This window comes from Lacerta agilis, chromosome 5 (assembly GCF_009819535.1).
Source record: "Lacerta agilis isolate rLacAgi1 chromosome 5, rLacAgi1.pri, whole genome shotgun sequence".
NCBI lineage: Eukaryota > Metazoa > Chordata > Lepidosauria > Squamata > Lacertidae > Lacerta > Lacerta agilis.
In genome coordinates this window covers 59217142-59237584 of record NC_046316.1, presented here as the reverse complement: position 1 = coordinate 59237584, position 20443 = coordinate 59217142, and the positions used below count along the sequence as shown (strand labels likewise).

Sequence of the window (20443 nt, the reverse complement as noted above, 5' to 3'; positions counted from 1 at the left end):
ATTGTATGAAGCTTTAAAGGTACTCCTGGACTTCTTTGTCTGCTTACAGTAGACTAAGTTAGCTGGAAAGACTACAAACTTAAATCAGTTTTATTTCAATTTAACAGATGTGCCGGCCAGGGATAATGGGAGCTGCAATCCTCTTTACCCTGACTTCGGACACCTGCAGTGTAGATTTTTTTAAAAAACTCACCTTCTTTCTGTGACTCTCAATTGTTTTTAACTGTTTTTAACCTTGTGTTTTAATATTTGTACACTGCCCTGCGGCTTTGGGGGTGAAGGGCAGGCAGTGCATTTCAAATCATAATAATCCAGAAATCTGGAGAGCGAAGGCTGGAGAAGGTTGAACCAACTGTTGGACTATCATAATGGGAATTACAGCAGTTCTTAGAGTTGTTAGGAGACCTCCATTCCCCTGACAGAGCTAGAGCGGTTTAATAGTCAATCCCTGTTCTCCTAACATACTAAAATTCCCAGGATTCTTTGGGGGGGGAACCATGACTGTTTAAAGTGGTGTGATACTGCTTTAAATGTATAGTACAGGTGGGGTCAAAAAGGGAAATGGGAGGGGCCCTTAAGGGAACCCTGAAACCTTGCCCTCTGAATCCCCTCAGTTTTAGCCAAACCATTAGAAATATCCTTTTTAAAAACAAAAACAAAAAACAGTATTCTATGGGCTGTCGTAGAAAGTAAAGGGGCAAACTTCATTTCTTCTCCACCCCCAATAATTTGAGCAAAACTCAAGTTTCCTTGTGAATGGATGTTGCAGAGATTAGTCATCTTCCTTAAAGAAAACACACAGACACACATTTTTACCATAAATGATGACAAGCGGAACTGAACCCACAAGTGCTTTATTTATGGCATCAAGTCAGCTTTCACATCGGCTTCAGACTTAATGCTGCCCATTACTCTGCAATACGGCGGAAGGACTGGACCACTGGGGATGCAGACCCCCACTCGACAGGTTTACTATACTCTCCTCTCTCCAGAAGATACTGCCTGCCACGGAAATTGGGGTGTTCGTAGAAAACCCAGGCCCCATCCAGGACTTTGCAGGAGTGGATTTCGCGCAGGTGAAACTGATCCATGACAGAAGGGCAGTCTTCTGTGGATTCATGCATCTGGCCACTAAAGTCACCCTTCTCAAAGAGCTGGATTTGGTATTTGCCTCCACTGGGCTAGAAGGAGGAGGATGGAGAACACAACATGTTATTGAGGAGCTTAGCAAAGGCTGTGCACAGTTCAGACTGCAAAATTGGATGGAAAATAAACATTAGCCAATAAAGCCAAGAATGCATTGTGGTTGCGGATGCAGAACCAACCACCACTTTATGTGTATTTAGTTATCTTTATTATACTTTTTATACTTTCTCTGAGATCCCTGTCAGCCAGTGCCCCCTAGCAAGAAGCAGGAAGAATCTAACTCATTACCAATTGTGAGTATAGAACAGGGATTGAGAACTTGTGCCCCCCCCCCAGTTGTTGCAGGACTCCAACTCCCATCATCCCTGACCAATGGTCACCCTGGCTTAGCCTGATGGGAGTTGGAGTTCAACTTCTGGAAGACCACAGGTTCCCCATCCCTGTTGTAAAACCACATGGTGGGAGTTGCACATGGCGCAGGAGTGGCTTGGCCAGTGCAGCGGAGCTGCAGCAATAACCTCCCAGAAGCAATGTTGCTGCTTACCAGAGGGATGAGGGATTGTTGCTGCCTACCAGAGGGATGAGGCAAAAGGCTCTATCAAAAGACGTGAGTCCTCCAGCACCATCCCAGCTTCAAAAGCATGAGGTCAGGGATGATGGGAGTTGCAGTTCAACAATATCTGGAGGGCACCACTCTGACCACTCTTGCTTTAGGTGGATCAACTCATAGACATCTGGTCGGTCACTATGAGAACAGGGTGCTAGATTAGATTATGGGTCTTTGCTATGATTCAGCAGGGCTCTTGGAAGCAAGAAAGCTTTCACATTCTTCAATGCAGGGATGGAGAACCCATGGCTTTCCATTTGTTGTTGAACTACAGCTCCCATCAATACTTACCATGGGCCATGCTGCTTGGGGCTGATGGGAGTTGGAGTCCAACAACATCAGGAGGGCAACAGTTTCCTCGCCCCTGTTTCAGTGTTTAACCGTGTTAATAACATTAGATACAGATACAGTGGGGAGATCTGTGTGTACTTAAAAAAGGGGGAGACTTATAAATGAACCCGTCTCGTGTCAATATATATGACTATCCCATTTGCCCAGATTTCAGAGTTAAACAGAGGAAGGAAATGTCCGACTTACTAGCTGAATAGATTTGCATGAGCTGATGCGGTCATTTAGGCCCATCCATCGTTGATATTCAGGATATTCCCCATGAGTCAGCACATACATGTTCCCTGCAAAGTTTGGCCGCTCATAAACAACCCAGGCACCCCCCTCCACACGGATGGAATTGCAGCGGCTCAGGTCAGTGTGGAAATCCAAACAGTCCCTGTCAGTCTCATAGCGGCGCCCCTGGAAATTCTTGCCTTCGTAGAAGGTGATCTGAAACACAAGCAAAGTACAAAAGGAATCATGTTTCCACTGGACATGGTGCAGCTTGGCTAAAATTACATGGACACGAGGGCTGGGAGCATACCGGTATATCAATTCCAGTTTCTCTCCATTTCCTTTTTTTCCCCAAGCTTAACTCCAATTTGGCCCATATCTGCATCAGTTTCCAATTTCTTTCACATCTGCATGAAAATTTGTGAAAAAATGCATCCTCTACAATGTGCATTTTACATGCAAATTTACTTCATTTTTTTCAATTTTCCTGACAACTATTTTGAAAGCTATTTTCACTAATAGATGTATTTCTGTGCACTGTTTTGCTTGGAGAACTGTTTCACAAAATTTGGAGAAGTGTAAATTTCAGTTCACATATTGATATGCTTTTAGGTCAGTTTACATTAAATTTATTTCCTATCCCTAAATAACAAGCTCCGCTAGGAATTACTCTTCCATTTTCAGGTACAAGAGAGTTGTGCAAGAGTATCTGAGACTTAGTTACCATAGATGAATGCCAAGGTTCATAACCAACCCAGGCACTGTTCTGTCAAGCTGACAGAGCATTTGGGCAAAGTACTCTGAGCATCAGCAGGAAGTCTATTGTAAGGTTATAATTAGGTTAGCCAGTATTACAGCAATTAGAGTTGTGCAAGAGTACCTGAGACTTAGTTACCATAGATAAATGCCAAGATTCATAACCAACCCACGTACTGTTCTGTCAAGCTGACAGAGCATTTGGGCAAAAAGTACTCTGAGCATCAGCAGCAAGTCTATTGTAAGGTTATAATTAGGTTAGCCAGTATTACAGCAATAGGTGCAGGTGACATTTTGCATTTCCTATGTGTGATATGACTCTTTTGAGCTCACAGCATTTCCTTATTTTAAAAAAATGTATACAGTAAACACCCTTCATCCAAATGTTGATTTCAGGACAGTATGCAAAGAAATGTGAAATTAAAAATACTGTACAGCATACAACAAACCAACAGCACAGTAAAGTTAACCAGCTCAAAATGCCAAAATTTAAAATGCCTGGGTGGGAATAATAAGGTTGTGATCTGATGCAAAAATAATATATTGTCAATAGCATATGTATGTCTCTCAGGAGGGCATTCCACAGTCAGGGAGCCACCACAGATAAGGCCCTCTCTTTTGTATATGCTGTATTTCACCTAAAGATGGAACATGGAAAAACACTTCCTCTGATATTCTTAGAACATAGGCAGCTTGGTAACGAATCCCACCCTGCGACTCTACTCAAGAGCACCAGAGGGGGCGGGGAATCAACATTCCAGTTCAAGACAGGGGAACTCCAGGCTACCTTAAACTTCTGTCCCTTTCAAAATGTGCATCAAAGCCAATTCATACAAACCCTATTTGGACAACATATCCAGGGATAGAAACATGAGGAGGAAGAGTGAGATCACAGCTGTGTCCCCCCCCCCCTCCAATGTGTTCTATCTGAAGCAGTCAACTTATCCTTCAAACTGTACAAATATTCACTGGGTACACATATTGCTGTTTGGGGGAAGCGGTTGTGCAGGGATTACATTTGCACCCGATTCTCTGCATGAATCCTGCAGCAGAATCCCATCACTGGCCCACCATCTGCCAGCACCACCCAGCAGAGCAAACAGAAAGCAATTTTCTATTAGCTCTGCTCCCACCAGAGTCCGCCTAATGGACCCCTGACCAAGTACCAAAAGTTGTAGCTGCTTGACACTTCAGAGGCAAGAAATATTCTCCATTCTTGGTCAAAAGTCTTCTTTTTAAATTAGAAGAACAAGAATCTAAAGTTCCAGTTACAGGTGGGTAGCCGTGTTGGTCTGCCATAGTTGAAACAAAATAGAAAATTCTTTCCAGTAGCACCTTGGAGACCAACTGACCAGTAAATCCAGGTTCTTCTTTTTCCTCTTCCACAGAACAAACAACAACAAAGGAAATAAGCATCTCACACTGTCTAATGTTGTCATTTTCAATTACTGATCTCAATTTGACAGAATTTAATCTGCTGGAGCTGCTACAAGGAAAACTAGGAAAGTCCGCTAATTATTCCAGGTGTTTGTTTATTATCTAACCTGGTACGTCTTCCACAAGAAATGAACCACCTGCCTCCTTAGATAGGGAACCACTCAACGTTCTGATCTTTTCTTGGTTCTGCCAAGCTGGCAAACAATACATTCCTGTTAGAAGCGGTTCGTTTTCTTGCAGACAATGAATGGAAGAGAGGCATCCTGAGACCACAAACATACTTACCTTGCTTCCAGTTTTGGACATGATCAACGTGGGGTGCAAATATTCCTGGAGGAGGAGGAGAACTAGAACCAGCTGCCAGAGCCACAATCAGGAAGCCTCATTTTATAGTGAGCTCATTTTTAGACTAGACATTCGCTTTGTCATGAAAATGGAATCCAAAAATTGAGTCAGTGATTCTGAGCCTATTCATCTGTTCTAGAAAAACAAACAGGATTACAAAATAAAGGCAGGCTTCATTGCTCCTTTTATTTTTCGGCATTGCCTGTTGCATTATCAGGTTCTGAATGCTTTGCTGAGTCAGAACACTGAACTCCTGTCAGAAATATTTAAAATAAAAAGTGCTTGCCCTCTAATAATAATAATAATAATTTTATTATTTATAAGTCACCCATCTGACTGGGTTGCCCCAGCCTCTCTGGGCGGCTTCCAACAAAATATTAAAACACAGAAAACCTCAAACATTCAAAACCTCCCTGTACAGGGCTGCCTTCAGGTGTCTTCTAAAAGTCAGTTGTTTATTTCCTTCACATCTGATGGGAGGGCATTCTACAGGGCGGCCACCACTACCTAGAAGGCCCTCTACTGGTTCCCAGTAACCTCACTTCTCACAGTGAGGGAACAGCCAGAAGGCCCTCAGAGCTGAATCTCTGTGTCTGGGCTGAACGCTAGGATTGAAGACGCTCCTTCAGGTATACAGGCCTAAAGCTGTTTAGAGCTTTAAAAGTCAGCATGGACACTTTGAATTGTGCTTGGAAACATACTGGGAGCCAATGTAGATCTTTTAGGGCTAGTATTATATGTTCCCGGAGCCTGCTCCCAGTCAGCAGTCTAGCTGCCGCAATCTGGATTAGTTATATTTTCCCAGTCACCTTCAAAGGTAGCCCCATATAGAGTACATTGCAACAGCCAAGCGGGAGATAACCAGAGTACCACTCTGGCATGTACCATCTTAGTGGAGTGGGGCAACACTCCCAAACCAAGTTTGACATATGTATAGATATGCGTTCAACCAGTGGCAGAGCTTCATGTTCCGGCACCGGGGGCGGGAAGCGGGCGGGGGCGGGGCTGACACGCATTCTGGGGGCGGGGCGTGTCGCCCACTGGGGTGTGCTGCACGTTCTGGGGGCGGAGCACGCAGCGCAGGTGGGGGGGCAGCCGAGATAGAACCCTACCGGGATCACGCTGCCCAGGGCGCCCCGCCCCCTACACCCCACCCTTCCTACGCCAGTGCGTTCAACTACAGAAACCCTACAGGGAGACTCAAAATCTAGAAAACCACACAACTCCTCAACCTTGCATGAGTCAGAAGGTAAACTGGGAACATTAGCAAAGTGCCTTTGCTTACAGAGAATCCTCTGAAAGACAGCTCAAAGGGTATTTTATTGCTTAAGGGTATCTATAAACTGCGAACTCATAAGGAAAACATTGCAGCAGCGTCTTCCAAAATACAACAAAAACCATTAAGACATCATAGAATAATAAAGTCCAGGAACAAATGATCAACAATGGACATAATAAATTCTCTAAATATGTTTGATGAAACAAAAAGGCTTTCAGCAAACAAGAAAGTATCAAAAATGTGCCTGTCTGATTTCATTAGGAACAGTATTTTAAAATACTGGTGCCACTACAGCAGGAGGCCTCCAGATCTATGTGGCCCTTGGGATCCTTCCCAGTGATTTGTGGGGCAGTAACACCATCTGCCATTGACTAAAGCATGTGCCATGCTTTTGCATATTGATACATTTCAGCTTCACAGATTCACATGGGAAAGGAGTTTAAACCGGAGCACATAAGCTCTGCAACTACAATGCTCCAGAGATGCTCCATAAAAATAACTCCTGAGTGGTGCCAACATGTATTATTTGTAGACCATAGTATGGGAATGCTTTTGCGCATCACACAACAGCAAACCTAGGTTTGCTATCACATATTGTATCCACTTGGCTTTGGGCATTGAGTTTTTAGGTATACACCTAAAACTATTATATGAAGTGGGTGCAAATGATAGGGCTTTTATTATTCTGAGGATCTGAGACAAAAGGAGCCAGGCCTGTGCAGAGCAGGAGGGGTAGCCGCTTGTCCTGATCCTCAGAGGGCTATGCCAGTTGTGGGGAGCAGCAAGGACCAGCTGCCTTTTTGTTTGAGTTTATAATTTTATTCAACAAGATTCCAGCTCTGGGCCTCTAAGCTTTGCACAGACTGAAGGGGGCAATATCATAGAGCAATTCCTCTGTAGTATTGGTGAGTTAAGGGTTTTGTTAAGCAAACCTTGTCTCCAGAGTTCTTTACGGGTTTCTATGTTTCCACTGCAAATACCTTGCGGCTAGAGTTGGGGATGCGGGTGGCGCTGTGGTCTAAACCACTGAGCCTAGGGCTTGCCAATCGGAAGGTCGGAGGTTTGAATCCCTGCAACGGGGTGAGCTCCTGTTGCTCGGTCCCAGCTCCTGCCAACCTAGCAGTTTGAAAGCACGTCAAAGTGCAAGTAGATAAATAGGTACTGCTCTGGCGGGAAGGTAAATGGCGTTTCCGTGTGCTGCTCTGGTTTCGCCAGAACTGTCAGGGGTCCTTTACCTTTACCTTTTAGAGTTGGCATCCGTCCGTCTCAGGAGAAAATAAAGGAATGAGCCTTTGCGAGTGAAGTCAACTTGTTGGAAGGTTGCAGCACCTGCTGTGGCTGTAGAGAGTGATACAGGAGAGACATGTTTTGTTGCAGCTGGGGCAGATGAAGGCATCCAATTGTGCTACTGGAGATGCACCATGGAGTTTCTTCTCTCTGTGCTCCTCCCAGTGGTCATTCCTCCTCTGGTTACTGCTATGGATTACCCAACCTGCCTGTCTCCAGGCACTGCAGTCGTCTGCAAGGGATTTGCACATGGAGAGGTTGATGTTGCCAGTCTTCATGTCGCATTTGCAGACATCTTTCTAACACAGAGTTAGTCTGCCAGGGGGCGTGGTACTTGAGGCCAGCTCCCTGTACAGCATGTCCTTGGGGATCCTGCCATCTTTCATTCTGTGGACATGATCAAGTCAGCACAGAAGTTACCAAGATAGGAGTGGAAACATGTTGGGAGTGTAGGCTTGGGAGAGCACATCTTTGTTTGAGACTCTGTCCTTACTAGAACCATTTGAGATCAACTTAGTGTGTTTAGCAAAGCGAACACTCCTTTGCTTTTGACTAGCCCTTACCTATTTATACCCAGAATCCTGGTGATTCACAAATTGTAGCCCTAAACTTTACCTACCGTTGTGTCCTCTGGATTGCTACTCTACTCAGAATTAAAGATAGATCGACCACACAATTAATCTTCTACTGCGTTATTTTCAAGCATTTGACCTTATAACTAAATGAACCACATTTACAGAATACCAAAGGAGTTCCTAAATCTGTTTTCACCAAGCTATCCAATGTGGCAAAGACCACTGCTAAACCCAAAAACATTGCCTAAGTGATAAGAAGGATCCAAATCTATAAAAGGAAGATTGAATTGTGTGCCATCAACCCAGTTTTTATCAATGACTTGAGATCAGCTGCATTCAGATGTTACATTGAGTTGGATGTGGGAGAAATGAGCAGGATTTAAACCATGCAACACAGAGACACACACAAAATAAAACTAATTTGATGATCCAAATCCTGCACATTTTCCTAGATATTAAAATACTTGCCAACTGGCATGTTTAAAAGCAGGAAACTACAATATGCACAATAATGAACACAATTAATTGCTCAGAAGGTTGAATTTCAGTGTGGCGCTCTTAGAACCAATTTACTTTCTACAGAACAATTTGAGCTTTAATTGTCCTTTGTGTGAGAAGATTAAAAAAAAGTTTGAAATTGTACAGCTCAAAAAATTAACTAGACGCTCATTACACTCGTCATTGCAACCAGCTAGTAAAATATCCCCATACACTTGAGACATTATTTAACAGCAAAATCCCAAAATGGATTTATTGGTGGAAAAAGGGGGGGGGACAGAAGAGAGATTAAGAGAATAAGAGAAAATAATTTCAGAAGACATGGGCTAGCCAAGAAATGTCAGCGACATTTAAAAAAAAAAAACTGAATGTAAGCTGGTTTACAGCTCTCTTTCTCCCCCATCTATTTGCCATTCTATGGTTATTTGAGACAGGAGAAAGGGTACCCCAAAACTTTACAGTAGGGATGGGGAACATGTGACCTGCCAGCTGTTGGATTCCAGCTCCCAACAAGGCCAGCCAGTATGGCCAATGGTCAGGGATGAGGGAAGCTGTAGTCCAGCAATATCTAGAGAACCAGTACTTCTCCATCCCAGCTTTAGAAGGATTCAGCATCCATTGGAAGAAATGGGAAAAGGCCTAAGGCCATATCCAATGGTCTCCCTCCACTGATGCTCTTTGATGCACAGGGGGGTTGTCCGCAGTACCAGGGAGGGAGGCCGTTTTTGCCAATTTCTCCTCCCACTGCCTCCCTCTATTTCGCTCCAGAAGGTTGGAGGACCCTTTAGAACAGTGTGAGAAGTTGCATGGGAGGAAGTGGCCAAAGATGCCGCTCATCTCCCTCTTTGAGTCAGAGAAGCCTCCTCTGACTCAAAGAGCCTCCCATCAGTGGATGGACACCGTCAGATAGAACCTCTAGCATTAAACTCTTTGAGATTTCTTACATTATTGAGTAAACTGTATTTAAGAGGACTGCTAAGGTCTAGGTTTTTTTTCAATCTATTACTACTTAGAATGGTAGTTATGCAGAGAAACACGTTTTAAAAACGTGTTGCAGTTTACTAGCTTGGGGGGGTGCAATGCAGTATAAAAACCTTGGTTAACTACTGCCCCCCAACCTTTTGGAGCACACAGCAGGGGCCTGCAGTGCGAGGGGAACTGGCAAAAATGGCCTCCCTCGGTGTGACTGCTGACCAAAACCTCTGCTGGATCAGATTTTACAAGTTGTTCCGAAGACTAGAAGGCACTTTTACTGTTTGTAAAGAGTATTTTTTTTTTCATTAGTTCAATTTATCTTCCCAGCCTTCTCTTCTTCGACCTAAAGAAAAATTCCACTAGATGAACCCTGCAGCGATTTTCTGTTTTGAATTCTTCCCATTCCCATGTACCCAAAAAGCCACCATGCTCTGTGCACATGACTGCACAGGTTTCAAAGGGTGAGGGGGGAGCAACACTAACAGCTCTTTCAAAACAACTGGGATCTCTTCCAGCAAAGTTATGTTTGGGTTGCACGCTTCTTCATTCCTGCTTATTGGAACATCCTCACTTAACATGCCTTCTTCCATTAGTTTCCCCACCCCCAACATAAAGATTCATCCCCATACCATTAAAAAGCAACATGGGAAGCAGCATTTTTGCAGTGTATGGAATAGGATTGGGGCATTTTTTTTTATTTTGTTCATTTTAAGTTACAGCAACCTACTCCCATGTCTTCAGGATAAAGAAATCTGAACAAACATATTATTGGAAATGCTTTGCTCACCAGAGCGAGAAATGGAACTGTTTTGAAAGTAGCAAACTGCAATCTGTGGCAGGCTTCTTTCCAAAATCTATAATATATGCAAGATGTAATTTTCGAGGTATACATTTGAATATTAATTCTTAAAAACATGAAATGGGTTTAGGAATAATGTGACATTTGATCTGTGTGTGCTCCTCTTTAGTATGTTTGAGCTTTTAGTGTATTATTATCATGGTTTCCGACATTAATTCTGCAACAATTGAACCTAGAAACTTGCATTTCAGTCCTCTTCCATAAAAATGAAGAGTTATTCAACTGGGAGTTTCTGCTGCTTTAAAGTAAATGTGACTTTGTAAATGGAAAATTTTAAGATGGCTCTCGTAGCACTATGAATCCAGAGTATTAATGAGAGCTGACATTTGTAGTATTAGACCAATTAGGCGTGCATGCTTTGAAGTCATTATAAATGAGAAGCATAACAAAGCACTTCTGGGGTTTGATGATGTGAAAGACATCCATGTTAAAACCCTGATTCCCTTGAATATTTTTTTCCCACTGCATACTAGAGCTAGATAGTTTTAGTTAATTAGAAAAACCACCATGATTTCAGAAAGGAAGGATTTTGACTTTTGTCATCCATGTTAGGATTCAAATTTAGCCAACACCAAGTACACAAACAATCCCTCTGCCTCCACATTTATGCACAGGATGATAGAAAAGTTGCAAAACGTGAGTAGAAGGGGAGAAATATGCATCTCTACTCAGAAATAAGCCTTAAAGTAAGTTTAATAGAGTTTACTCCTAAGTATGTAGCCTATGTATATATAGAGGGGGGGGGGAATTGCCGGCAAAATGACTTTCTTTTCCTTTTAACAAGGTGCAACAGGAGATACCTTGAACCACTAACTTTTTATAATTGAACAACTTTTGTTGAAAACTGTTATGCCTACAGTTGTCATAGATGACCTGGACACGTTATTTCACTTCCTTACCTTCCCATTTCTAAAAAAAAAAAACTTTTGCCTGGGCTAATTCACTGTCCCACCTAGGTGTATCTTCAGAAAAAGCAAGGTAAGTCAGAACACCTTATGGATTCACAATGTGTATATCCATCTTTGGAGTGAGATGAATGTTTCAGATGAGAATGCTCTATCTGTAAAGTACTTTAAGGGAGCAGGGGACCGAGCAGGATACCAGTGTTTTGTTTTTTTAAAGAGGAAAAACAGTGCCTCCATGCCTATATTATGTTGCATAAAGACAATACTGAAAAAGGTCCTTTTTAATTAAAATATGGAAAAGAAGAAAAAGAAACAAAAGCAATCACGTGAATTTAATCAAATTTCATAGTTGAAGTGTTAAACAACTGGTATAAAAATACATCTGTTAGTTTTATACAATAAAATTTTAGTTAATAGAAGTGAAAAGGTTCATTCAGCAGCCAAAACCTTATTCCTATCTTCACACCAGGAAAGTAAAAGTCCTTTTCAGGATACCTTTATACATAAATTTCATTTCAGCCATAGATAGAAGTGTTAACAGCAGTCTTGGCTTGTTTTCTATAGATACTGGCTGTCTGAGAAAGGTGTAGAATGAAGGAAGATACTACAACAGCTGGAACAGGGAGAGAAAGTCGATCCTCGCCTTGACAATGAACAAAGCAAATTCAAGTTTCCAAATTCATTAGCAATGCCATAAGAGTTTCAATCAGCTTGGCTCCAGTCTATTGCAGTAAAAACACTTTCAATTTTGCAAAGTTCATCTCTAGAACTGTAACAAAGCAGATAAACAGATTGTATTTGTTGAATGCAGCAATCAACAATCCCATTGCTTCTTTACAAAACAACAACAATCCCACTGCTTTCTGACTACACAGCAATTATTAGCTGGCATCACACTCTCTTGCATTTACACACACACACACACTCCACTACAAAAACGTCATCATGTGGGTAAAATTCCAGTTTAGTTCACCACCACTATGCAACTGCCACGAGAATGAAAGAAAAGTATCCGAAGCTTATTCAAATACCAATACTACACATATAAAGCATTTGCTTTATATCGGTGCTGTAGAGAATACTAAAGAGATGGAATGACCTTATACAGGAATGGCCAAACTTGGCACTCCAGCTGTTTTGGAACTACAATTCCCATCATCCCTGACCACTGGTCCTGTTAGCTAGGGATGATGGGAGTTGTAGTCCCAAAACAGCTGGAGGGCCAAGTTTGGCCATGTCTGACCTTACAGCTTAAGTGACACTGAGATAGAGAACAGTTAACTAGGAACTAAAGAAGTCACTAAGACTCTGTTGAAGCAGCAAAAGAGAGCAAGAGATAGGTTGTTCTATGCATAGAGAGGCGCAGTGGATATTCTGAAGATGGGATTAAAAGAACAAACAGGAGAGCTTGTGCAGAATATGAGGGAAAAGAAGAGAAATGGAGAGAACCAGTATAATGAATGACACAGTGTTTTAAATGGAAATACAAGGAACGTGGAATAAAATGAGTTAGAAGTTGAGGAGGTTGGTGATGCAAAGACTTAGGCTTCAGGAAAGAACAACCAGTGGAAAGCATATTTTGGATACCTGCTGAAGTTCAGTAAGAGATGGGCAGTGATTCATCTTGGACCTCTCACTGGTCTTTAGAGGCATTCAGAAGCTTCACATAATGGCAGAGCTCCTTCCCTTAAACTTTCAGCATGTACACATTAGCAGCTTGGAACGCAGTTAAGGTCATTCTTTGACCCCTCCACACACATAGTGTTTCAAGCTGCATTTTTATGCTGCTATACACACCGTTGCCTAATCTGTTTGCACACACAAAACCAATTTTATTCAATGAAGCCATCATCTGCACATGTGTAAAATGTGCACACTTCAGCTTACTTGTACCTTATATGTTCAAACCAGATAAAAAACTGGTTTGAGGGAAAACACATAAAGCAACATGATTTCTCAAGAAACTAGAGGATACATATTAATTGCGGGTGACATCATGTGTACTCTGCTTCGAAAACCAGTAGTGGGAGTGCACTGGAGCTGAAGTAAACAGTAATATTTGCACAACCATAATCTGAAGCTCAGTATTTGCAAAGAAGAGCCTCTGACCTTCTCCCTCATGGAAATGGACAAAGGGACGTCCCTGCATTCTTGCTGAGTTTTCAAACTGCACCAAACCAGCAAACCCTCTAACTGCCTCTTCAGTTAAAACTAAACCGCTTTGAGGTTTTTTCTATAATCAAGAGGTATCTAAATTTTAGTAAATTAATTAAACCCCTCCCCAAACAGAAACAGTCTGCCAGGGGGGTGGGGAGAGAAAGAGAAGGAAACAAAGGAGACAAACTGTTTGTACAGTTTTAAGGAACATCCTCCACAGGTAAAGGGGTGCCAGACTATCTGGATCTTTGAAGTAATCCATTAGAGCAATTCTAGCTTGTAATGTGTGAAAGACAATATACGAGCTTTTCACAATTGCAGAGAACATGGCCTCCAGACTCACCAAATAACTGTGTACTTCAAAAGCTCTCCTACCCTGCTGCCTGCTTAGAACCTGCAGCAGGAAGCACCAAGCTGTCAAGTTGTTGGCGACTGCCTGTCTGGACTAGCCATTCGTTGAACTTGTTCTCCACATACACCTGGAACGTCTTTCTCTGGTCCCTGAAATCCAGTAAAAGATTAGCACTATAATGCATACAGTGAATGTAAGACCCATCAATGAAAATATTTGCTGAAGTGTATGCACATGACCCAGAAGTTCTGGTGGGGGTGTGTGCGATTTTCATGGTCCTACCTAATTTCATTACTATTTAAGTGCTGCTACATGTTGGAGAGCTATATTTATCAATTTTCAAAGATATGGAAACCTTTCCTCCACAAAATATCTTTGTAACTGTTTCTGTTTACCTTCTTGGAGAAGAGAGCAGGACACTTTTGAAAGCAGAACAGGTAAATGCTAGTTAAGTTACACTCCTGTGTCTTTTAAAATCTGTTGAACTTATTTCTGCTCATCAGAGGAGTAGGAACCCTGCAATAAAAGGTGTGAATTCTGCAAGGAAAAAGAGTCAATTTGTTCATAGGGTTTTGATTTGGGTGGGCGGTTTTTGTATACTTTGAGGGTAGAGAATATTTAAAGGCTCTTGAGTGAAAGGGAAACTCTAATGAAGACGGCTTTGAGTTTATATATTAATTCCTATAAATTTTTACCATTTGTGCCCCACACATTGAGGATTCTACCAACTCTAAGTGGAAACTGGATGACTTGGCCAATCATGTGAATTCAAATCTTATTCAAACTGCCTCTGAAATTATGAGGTTTAAAATAACTGTAAGTTTGGGGCGTTTCTGGGAGACAAAACAATTATTAAAGCTTGGACAAAGGACATGCCTGACCAATTAGGTCTACCATGGCTCCATTGGTTAGGATGTAGGCCAAAAGATGTTGAGACATGCAGCCTGATCCTATCCATTTCTACTTGGAATTAAGCCCCATTGTGTTCAATTGTCTTATTCCCAAGTTAACGTGCACAGAATGGCAGCTATAAGAGAGGAAATCAGATAGTAAACATCGTATCCAAGCAATCCCATCTAGGTGTCAATTCAATGAAAATTTACTTGCACATCTGCACAGTACTTTTAAAGAAATGGTGGCAGGTTACACAGCATGTTTAGCATTTCATTAATCAATGTAGTGTTTTTCGCAGTTTCGTGAGTCAGTTTAAAAAACATTAGCTAACAAGTTTATAACTTATAAAAGATTAGCAAATGGTTCGTAGCTGTCTTGCAGAAATTGTGAATATATACTTGAGCAACATATATGTAGCAATATTTTTATCTGTTAACACTGCTACATTTTGTTCTTATCTGCTGCTGCAGCTGGTGCTTCCTACCTGGAAGAAGAAAGTTGATTACTTACTTGGTCAGCCCTGCCTCCTTCACGGTCTTCTGCCAAATATGAATTCTCTGTTCTCGTTGACTCAGTGCCTTTTGGTATGCAGGTGGCAGCCCACCAGGTATTTCTGTGGTGTCTCCTTCCATTTCAAATGGGACAACAAAGGGGTAAAACTCTGATGGTGGGAGGAGTCTGAAGACATTTCGATCACAGTTCTCTTTACAAACTAACACTGGATTATCCCAATAGTTAGGCACGGTAGCCAGGCCAGTCCTGCCCATGTGGTCCTCAAGCTTTGGATAATGCGTATGGAAGGGGGCAAAAGTTATTGCTAGGTTTCCCAGTAAAATGAGAGGTCTAGTTGGGGTGAGAACATGCAAGGTACAACTGGTGGTCGATGACAGAGATAGACGGCGGCAAACAGCAATAAGTGTGACATTGTCACAGCTATGGAGGTGAACTACTGTTTGCACTGGGCCAAGTACAAAGGTACTATTCCTGCACTTCTCTATGGTCACAGATCTGAAAGAGGAAGAAGGGAAAGCAGCCAATTAAATCTGAAGCAAAATAACACAACAAAAATGGTCACATAGCTTTGAAATGTGGTTGCAAAAAATGAAAGGCGAAAGCTCTTTCACCTCAGGGGAGAAAGCAAATAGATGAAGGATTCACAGCAGCGATGAATCTTCACGTGCGTATCTTCTAGGGTACCTGAACTTTTTGCCAGTGTTTGCTTGTAAACTTGGCTCATCACAACGATACGGTGTGCTGAAGGGACCATATGAGTATTGCAGGCTATCTTAGCTCGCTTGGTTGTTCCTTCAACTGCAAGAATAAAATTAAACACTGTTTTTTAAAAAGTGAAAGAAGCCATTTTATAACAGCAAGAGAAAAGGGAGATTTTATTCTTGTGCTAAAGGTTTGATGGCCTGAAATAACTGTACCTTGCTGTGCCCATGCAAGTTTCTTCCCAGACTTGAGACAAGCTGATGTTCCAAACGGGTTCCCAGTCAGACAAGCCCTCAGCCAGGACTCAAGCTTGGGGAAGGAGAAGGCTTTGGAGATCTTTGAGTAGCCACTCTTTGCATGTAATGGCTGCCAGAGTGCAAGTGCATGCAGAGGGTGGACAGTACTGTTTCTGTTCACACATCCTTCAATAAGGAAGCCAAGAGCACGCACAGCCTCAGGTGACACCAGGCTATTGTGGGTAGAACGTGAGGAGGCAGTGAGCTGATCTGGATCCAGCAACAGTTCGAGAAGATCCTGGAGATGGTTCTGGATAAAGTCTTGCTGATAGCTGTCATTCCAGTTCTTAGACCAAAACAATAAAAACAGAAAAATATCAGATACAGAATGGACACAAACAAAAATCCTAGTTTGTTGTTGTAATTGAATATTGCCCTTCATCCGAAGATTTCAGGGCAGTTCACAACATAAAAATGGGCCATTCCATTGTCACGGGTGGGACACTTTGACCATGTTTTTTGGTATTCACACATGTGTAAAAATGTAAATATACATAAAAATTAACAACCAAAATTTAAACTATGTTCTTAATAAGATACTGAACATTTTACTAATTTTTTATTATTTTTATGGATATTTTTGACAATTTTATTAAATGTTAAAAGTGTTGTCACGGGTGGGACAAAAAAAGGACATGGAGCTTGAGATAAGTTTGATTTATGGAAAAACTCTGTGAGTTGGGAGGTGAATCAATGATAAACTCAGCATATCTGTTTAAATCAATGTTTATTGGTTACAACTATGCAATCAGGAATTAAGTTTAAGAAATTTAACGATACAAAACTAAGGAAAAAATGCTGTCACGGGTGGGACAATCATCAGAAAACTTTTAACTTGAACACTTCTGTGAAGACTACGTGGGTGGACTTTTGAAAAGAAGGTCCATAAAATAAACTTCTTTTGTCTTTAGCTTTTTAAAAAATGGTTAGACTGCACGTTTGGAATCTTCCTCACCAAAGTCCAGCACTCATCTAGCATTCTTACCAGGCTCATTTTTCATGGAATGGCCCAAATACAAAACGAGAACACAAAATACATAACAAAACAAAAACAAATTAATAACCCCCCTCCCGCAAACACATTTTAAAGGCCATAGAATGTTAGTTAATGTTAGTTAACCAAATGCCTGGTTAGAGAGAAACATTTTCGTCTGACACCTACGCATATGTAATGAAGGTACCAAGCAAGCCTCCCTGAAGAGAGCATTCCACAAACCAGGAGCTGCCACCACAGATAAGGGCCATGGATCATGATCACAGGGTCCAGGTCCATTCATATGGGGAAAGGCGGTCCTTGAGGTATTGCAGTCCTGAACTGTTTAAGGCTTTATAGGTCAAAACCAGCGCTTTGAATTGGGCCCAGAAACAAATCAGCAGCCAGTTCAGTCAGAAGGGACAGTGTGATATGCTAAAACCATCTTGCCCAATAAACAACCAGACTGCCACATTCTGCACTAGCCGTATGTATAACACATTGCAGCAATCTAACCTAATGCTTACCAAAGCATGGATGAAAGAAAAACTCAAAGAACCTCAAAGCAATACCTTAATCTGATTTGTGGATTCTCCAGTCAGACTGTAATACTTGGATCTAGGATTCGGCCACTCATCTCCAAGTAGATATGTTCTCAGGGAAACCTTGTTTAGTTGTTGAATATAAAGGAACAGCAGGAACTGTAGAGTGTCCACAGACAACTGAGCAGAGATTAAAAAAGGCTTATTTTAAAGAACATTCAAGTACATAATTTAGCAGGGGTTCTTATTTTATATTTAGCAGCATGTAGTGAAGTGGAAAACAAAAAGACAGACCACTGCTAATTTTCTTAACAACTAGAAGCAATTACAGTGGCCCAACAGCTAACCTCATATTGGATTGTGGCTCACATGCAGCATATAATGTACTTGGGCAGTGGCATTTCTTCCACACTGAGTGCATGAGAAGCCTGGGTCGGTAAGGCTGCTCTGAAGAGCATACACCCATAGTATTAAAAGTGACAATATGACATTCCATGCCTTATTCTTCTGCTTCTCTGCCTCCTCCTCAGTTGCACAGCTGGATATCACCTCTGCCCATTCCAGTCGCTCCTCTGAAGTCCGTTCAACAAGACTGTCAAATAATTCAAAGTATAGCCAAGCCAAGTCCTTTTCTATCTGCAGCTTCCCACAGGCAATGTGTCGCCACATAGGCCAAGAAAGGTGTGGATAATAGCCTTCACTGGAGCGCATTCGGACATAAGTTGACATCTTCCGAAGATAATGCATGCTAAACTTGGAGGGAGGTGGGATTTGTAAGGCTCCCACTATAAAGGGTTCCATTTTCACCCAGAGATTGACACTGATTTGATCCATGTTTGCCGTCCACAAAACTCACATCTATATTTTCAAGAAAATGAAAATAAAGTTAGTTCAATCATTAAAAAATAATACACATTTCCATATTTTCAGATCTAACTTTTTGCAAGGAAGTCAATGATCTATTTGCCCCATCTATTATGCCTTCTTTTCTGCTCAGTATCCTATATTTATACATTTGCAGTCCCAAACCATCCACACAAACTCATTCTACATAACACAGAAATCACCATTTAGAAATTAAACTTTCAAATATATTGAGTGGGTCCTGCTAGTCACTGGATGCCATATAGCCCCGACCAGAAAATATTTTTAGCTAAAGCTGTATTTTGAATCAAGTCAAAGTTCAAAGGCACACAACATTGGCTCTTTAATCCCTCCTCTTCAGTAGGAACAGCAGGAAGCTTGGGCAAACCATTCTCTTATTCACATTAGACACTCCTATTTGCATATGTCTTTGCTCATGCAAATGAGGGAGCAGATGGAATACAGTACATAAGAGGAAAACGCTCAAGAGTTTTTACTGTAGCAGCTCACTCAATATAGGGAACTCTTCAATAAGGGCATCTCTATTCAAGGCAGCAAAAGGCACAATAGAGTCATGTACTACTACATGGCCTCAAAGTCAGACAATATTACAATAGACATACCAGTACCTCCTGTTGCCCAGACTCCAGAAACCAGGCCAATTAAATCTTACCATCTTTCATTACTTCTAAAGCCCCAAAATTTATTTTCAACAGTCTTCCTGCTGCTTTGCATATAGGTTTCTTCCTCTGTGTGTTAGTTACCAGAAGCAGCAGGACAGAATGATATCATACCTATGTTTGCAAAGATTTTTTATGGGTCTTTTCCAAGTTCCTCTAGGTCCATGTGTCGTCCCCCACTCCATTGATTTATTATTATTATTCATTTAAATAAAATTTACTACCTCAAATTTCACCCTGCAGCTCTTTCTTCCAAGAAAAAAGGTTACTGTTAAGGTGGGTGGTGAAAAGGAGATTGAGACTTTCCATTTATAGCACTCCCGCAGCAAGGGCAAGGCGGCAAGTTTCTCCCTTCCACGTGCATTTGGAAGTCCCGCTTTTTGAGGGGAAGAGCGAATGAAAGGGCGACCCCTATTTTCTCCAAGGCAAGCACCCCCAACCTTTGGCCCTCCAGATGTTTTGGCCTACAACTCCCATGATCCCTAGCTAACAGGACCAGTGGTCAGGGATGCTGGGAATTGTAGTCCAAAACATCTGGAGGGCCAAAGGTTGGGGGTGCCAGCTCCAAGGCAACAGGGAGGAGGAGGAGGAGGCGGAGGACGGCTCCAACCTCTGAAACGGGGGAAAAGGGAAAAGTCCGCCCTCAGCCTGTGGCGTTTCCCCGCCTGGGAGGTGGGACCCGACAAGCCCGCCTCAGGCGGAGGAACGAAACTCCCGCCCGCCTCCCGTTACCTGCGCGCCTCCGTCGGCGCCTTTCCCGACCCGGCTGCGCCGACCGAGCTACTTTCGAAAACCATTGCGCTTGCGCACAGACGAATCTGGACACTCGCGGCAAATTAAACACTCACCCAAGACACCTTCGAGAGAGAGAAAAGCTCGCCTAGAGCGGCAGGGCCGTCATTTTGAATCTCTGGCAAGTGGCAAGAGCAACAGCCGCCTCCTCCGCTTACTAGCTTTCAGCACTTCCGCTAAAAATGTGTAGTATTCCAGTTCGAATGCTAGCGGAGCGGCCGAGCGGAGGCAACTGCGCCCCCTGCGGAGCGGAGGAATCGTCAGATTCTTACATTTCTCTGCTATTTGACCTCTCACCACCACCAGCATTGCTTTGATCCCCACGCCTCGCACACATGTGCCGATGTTAATGTATCTGCCACAACTGAGGATAACACTTCAGGTATCCGGCAGTGAACTGTCTAGTATACCATTTAAGTCATAAACGTATTTAATTCTTTAGGCA

The 20443-nt window shown here is 42.3% G+C and overlaps 2 protein-coding genes across 3 annotated transcripts; both read right to left on the bottom strand.

The window, feature by feature from the left end:
- Positions 1-838: 838 nt before the first annotated feature.
- Positions 839-5089, bottom strand: CRYGS (crystallin gamma S). The gene is made up of 3 exons (XM_033150114.1): positions 4796-5089; positions 2291-2533; positions 839-1181 (listed from the first exon to the last, which is right to left on the bottom strand). Exons 1-3 carry the CDS (start codon positions 4814-4816, stop codon positions 909-911), a joined length of 537 nt encoding a protein of 178 aa, XP_033006005.1. The 5' UTR covers positions 4817-5089; the 3' UTR covers positions 839-908.
- A 6457-nt stretch (positions 5090-11546) lies between these two features.
- TBCCD1 (TBCC domain containing 1) lies at positions 11547-20186 on the bottom strand. Of its 2 annotated transcripts, none has more exons than XM_033150113.1 (8): positions 20055-20186; positions 18161-18520; positions 17693-17842; positions 16067-16433; positions 15761-15947; positions 15147-15644; positions 13734-13891; positions 11547-12002 (listed from the first exon to the last, which is right to left on the bottom strand). In XM_033150113.1, the coding sequence occupies exons 2-7, from the start codon at positions 18494-18496 to the stop codon at positions 13762-13764; spliced, it is 1668 nt and encodes a 555-aa protein (XP_033006004.1). In that variant the 5' UTR covers positions 18497-18520; positions 20055-20186; the 3' UTR covers positions 11547-12002; positions 13734-13761. The 2 variants fall into 2 exon arrangements, with proteins under 2 accessions (XP_033006004.1, XP_033006003.1); XM_033150112.1 differs by lacking the exon at positions 20055-20186 and adding an exon at positions 19939-20002.
- Between the last annotated feature and the right edge of the window lie 257 nt (positions 20187-20443).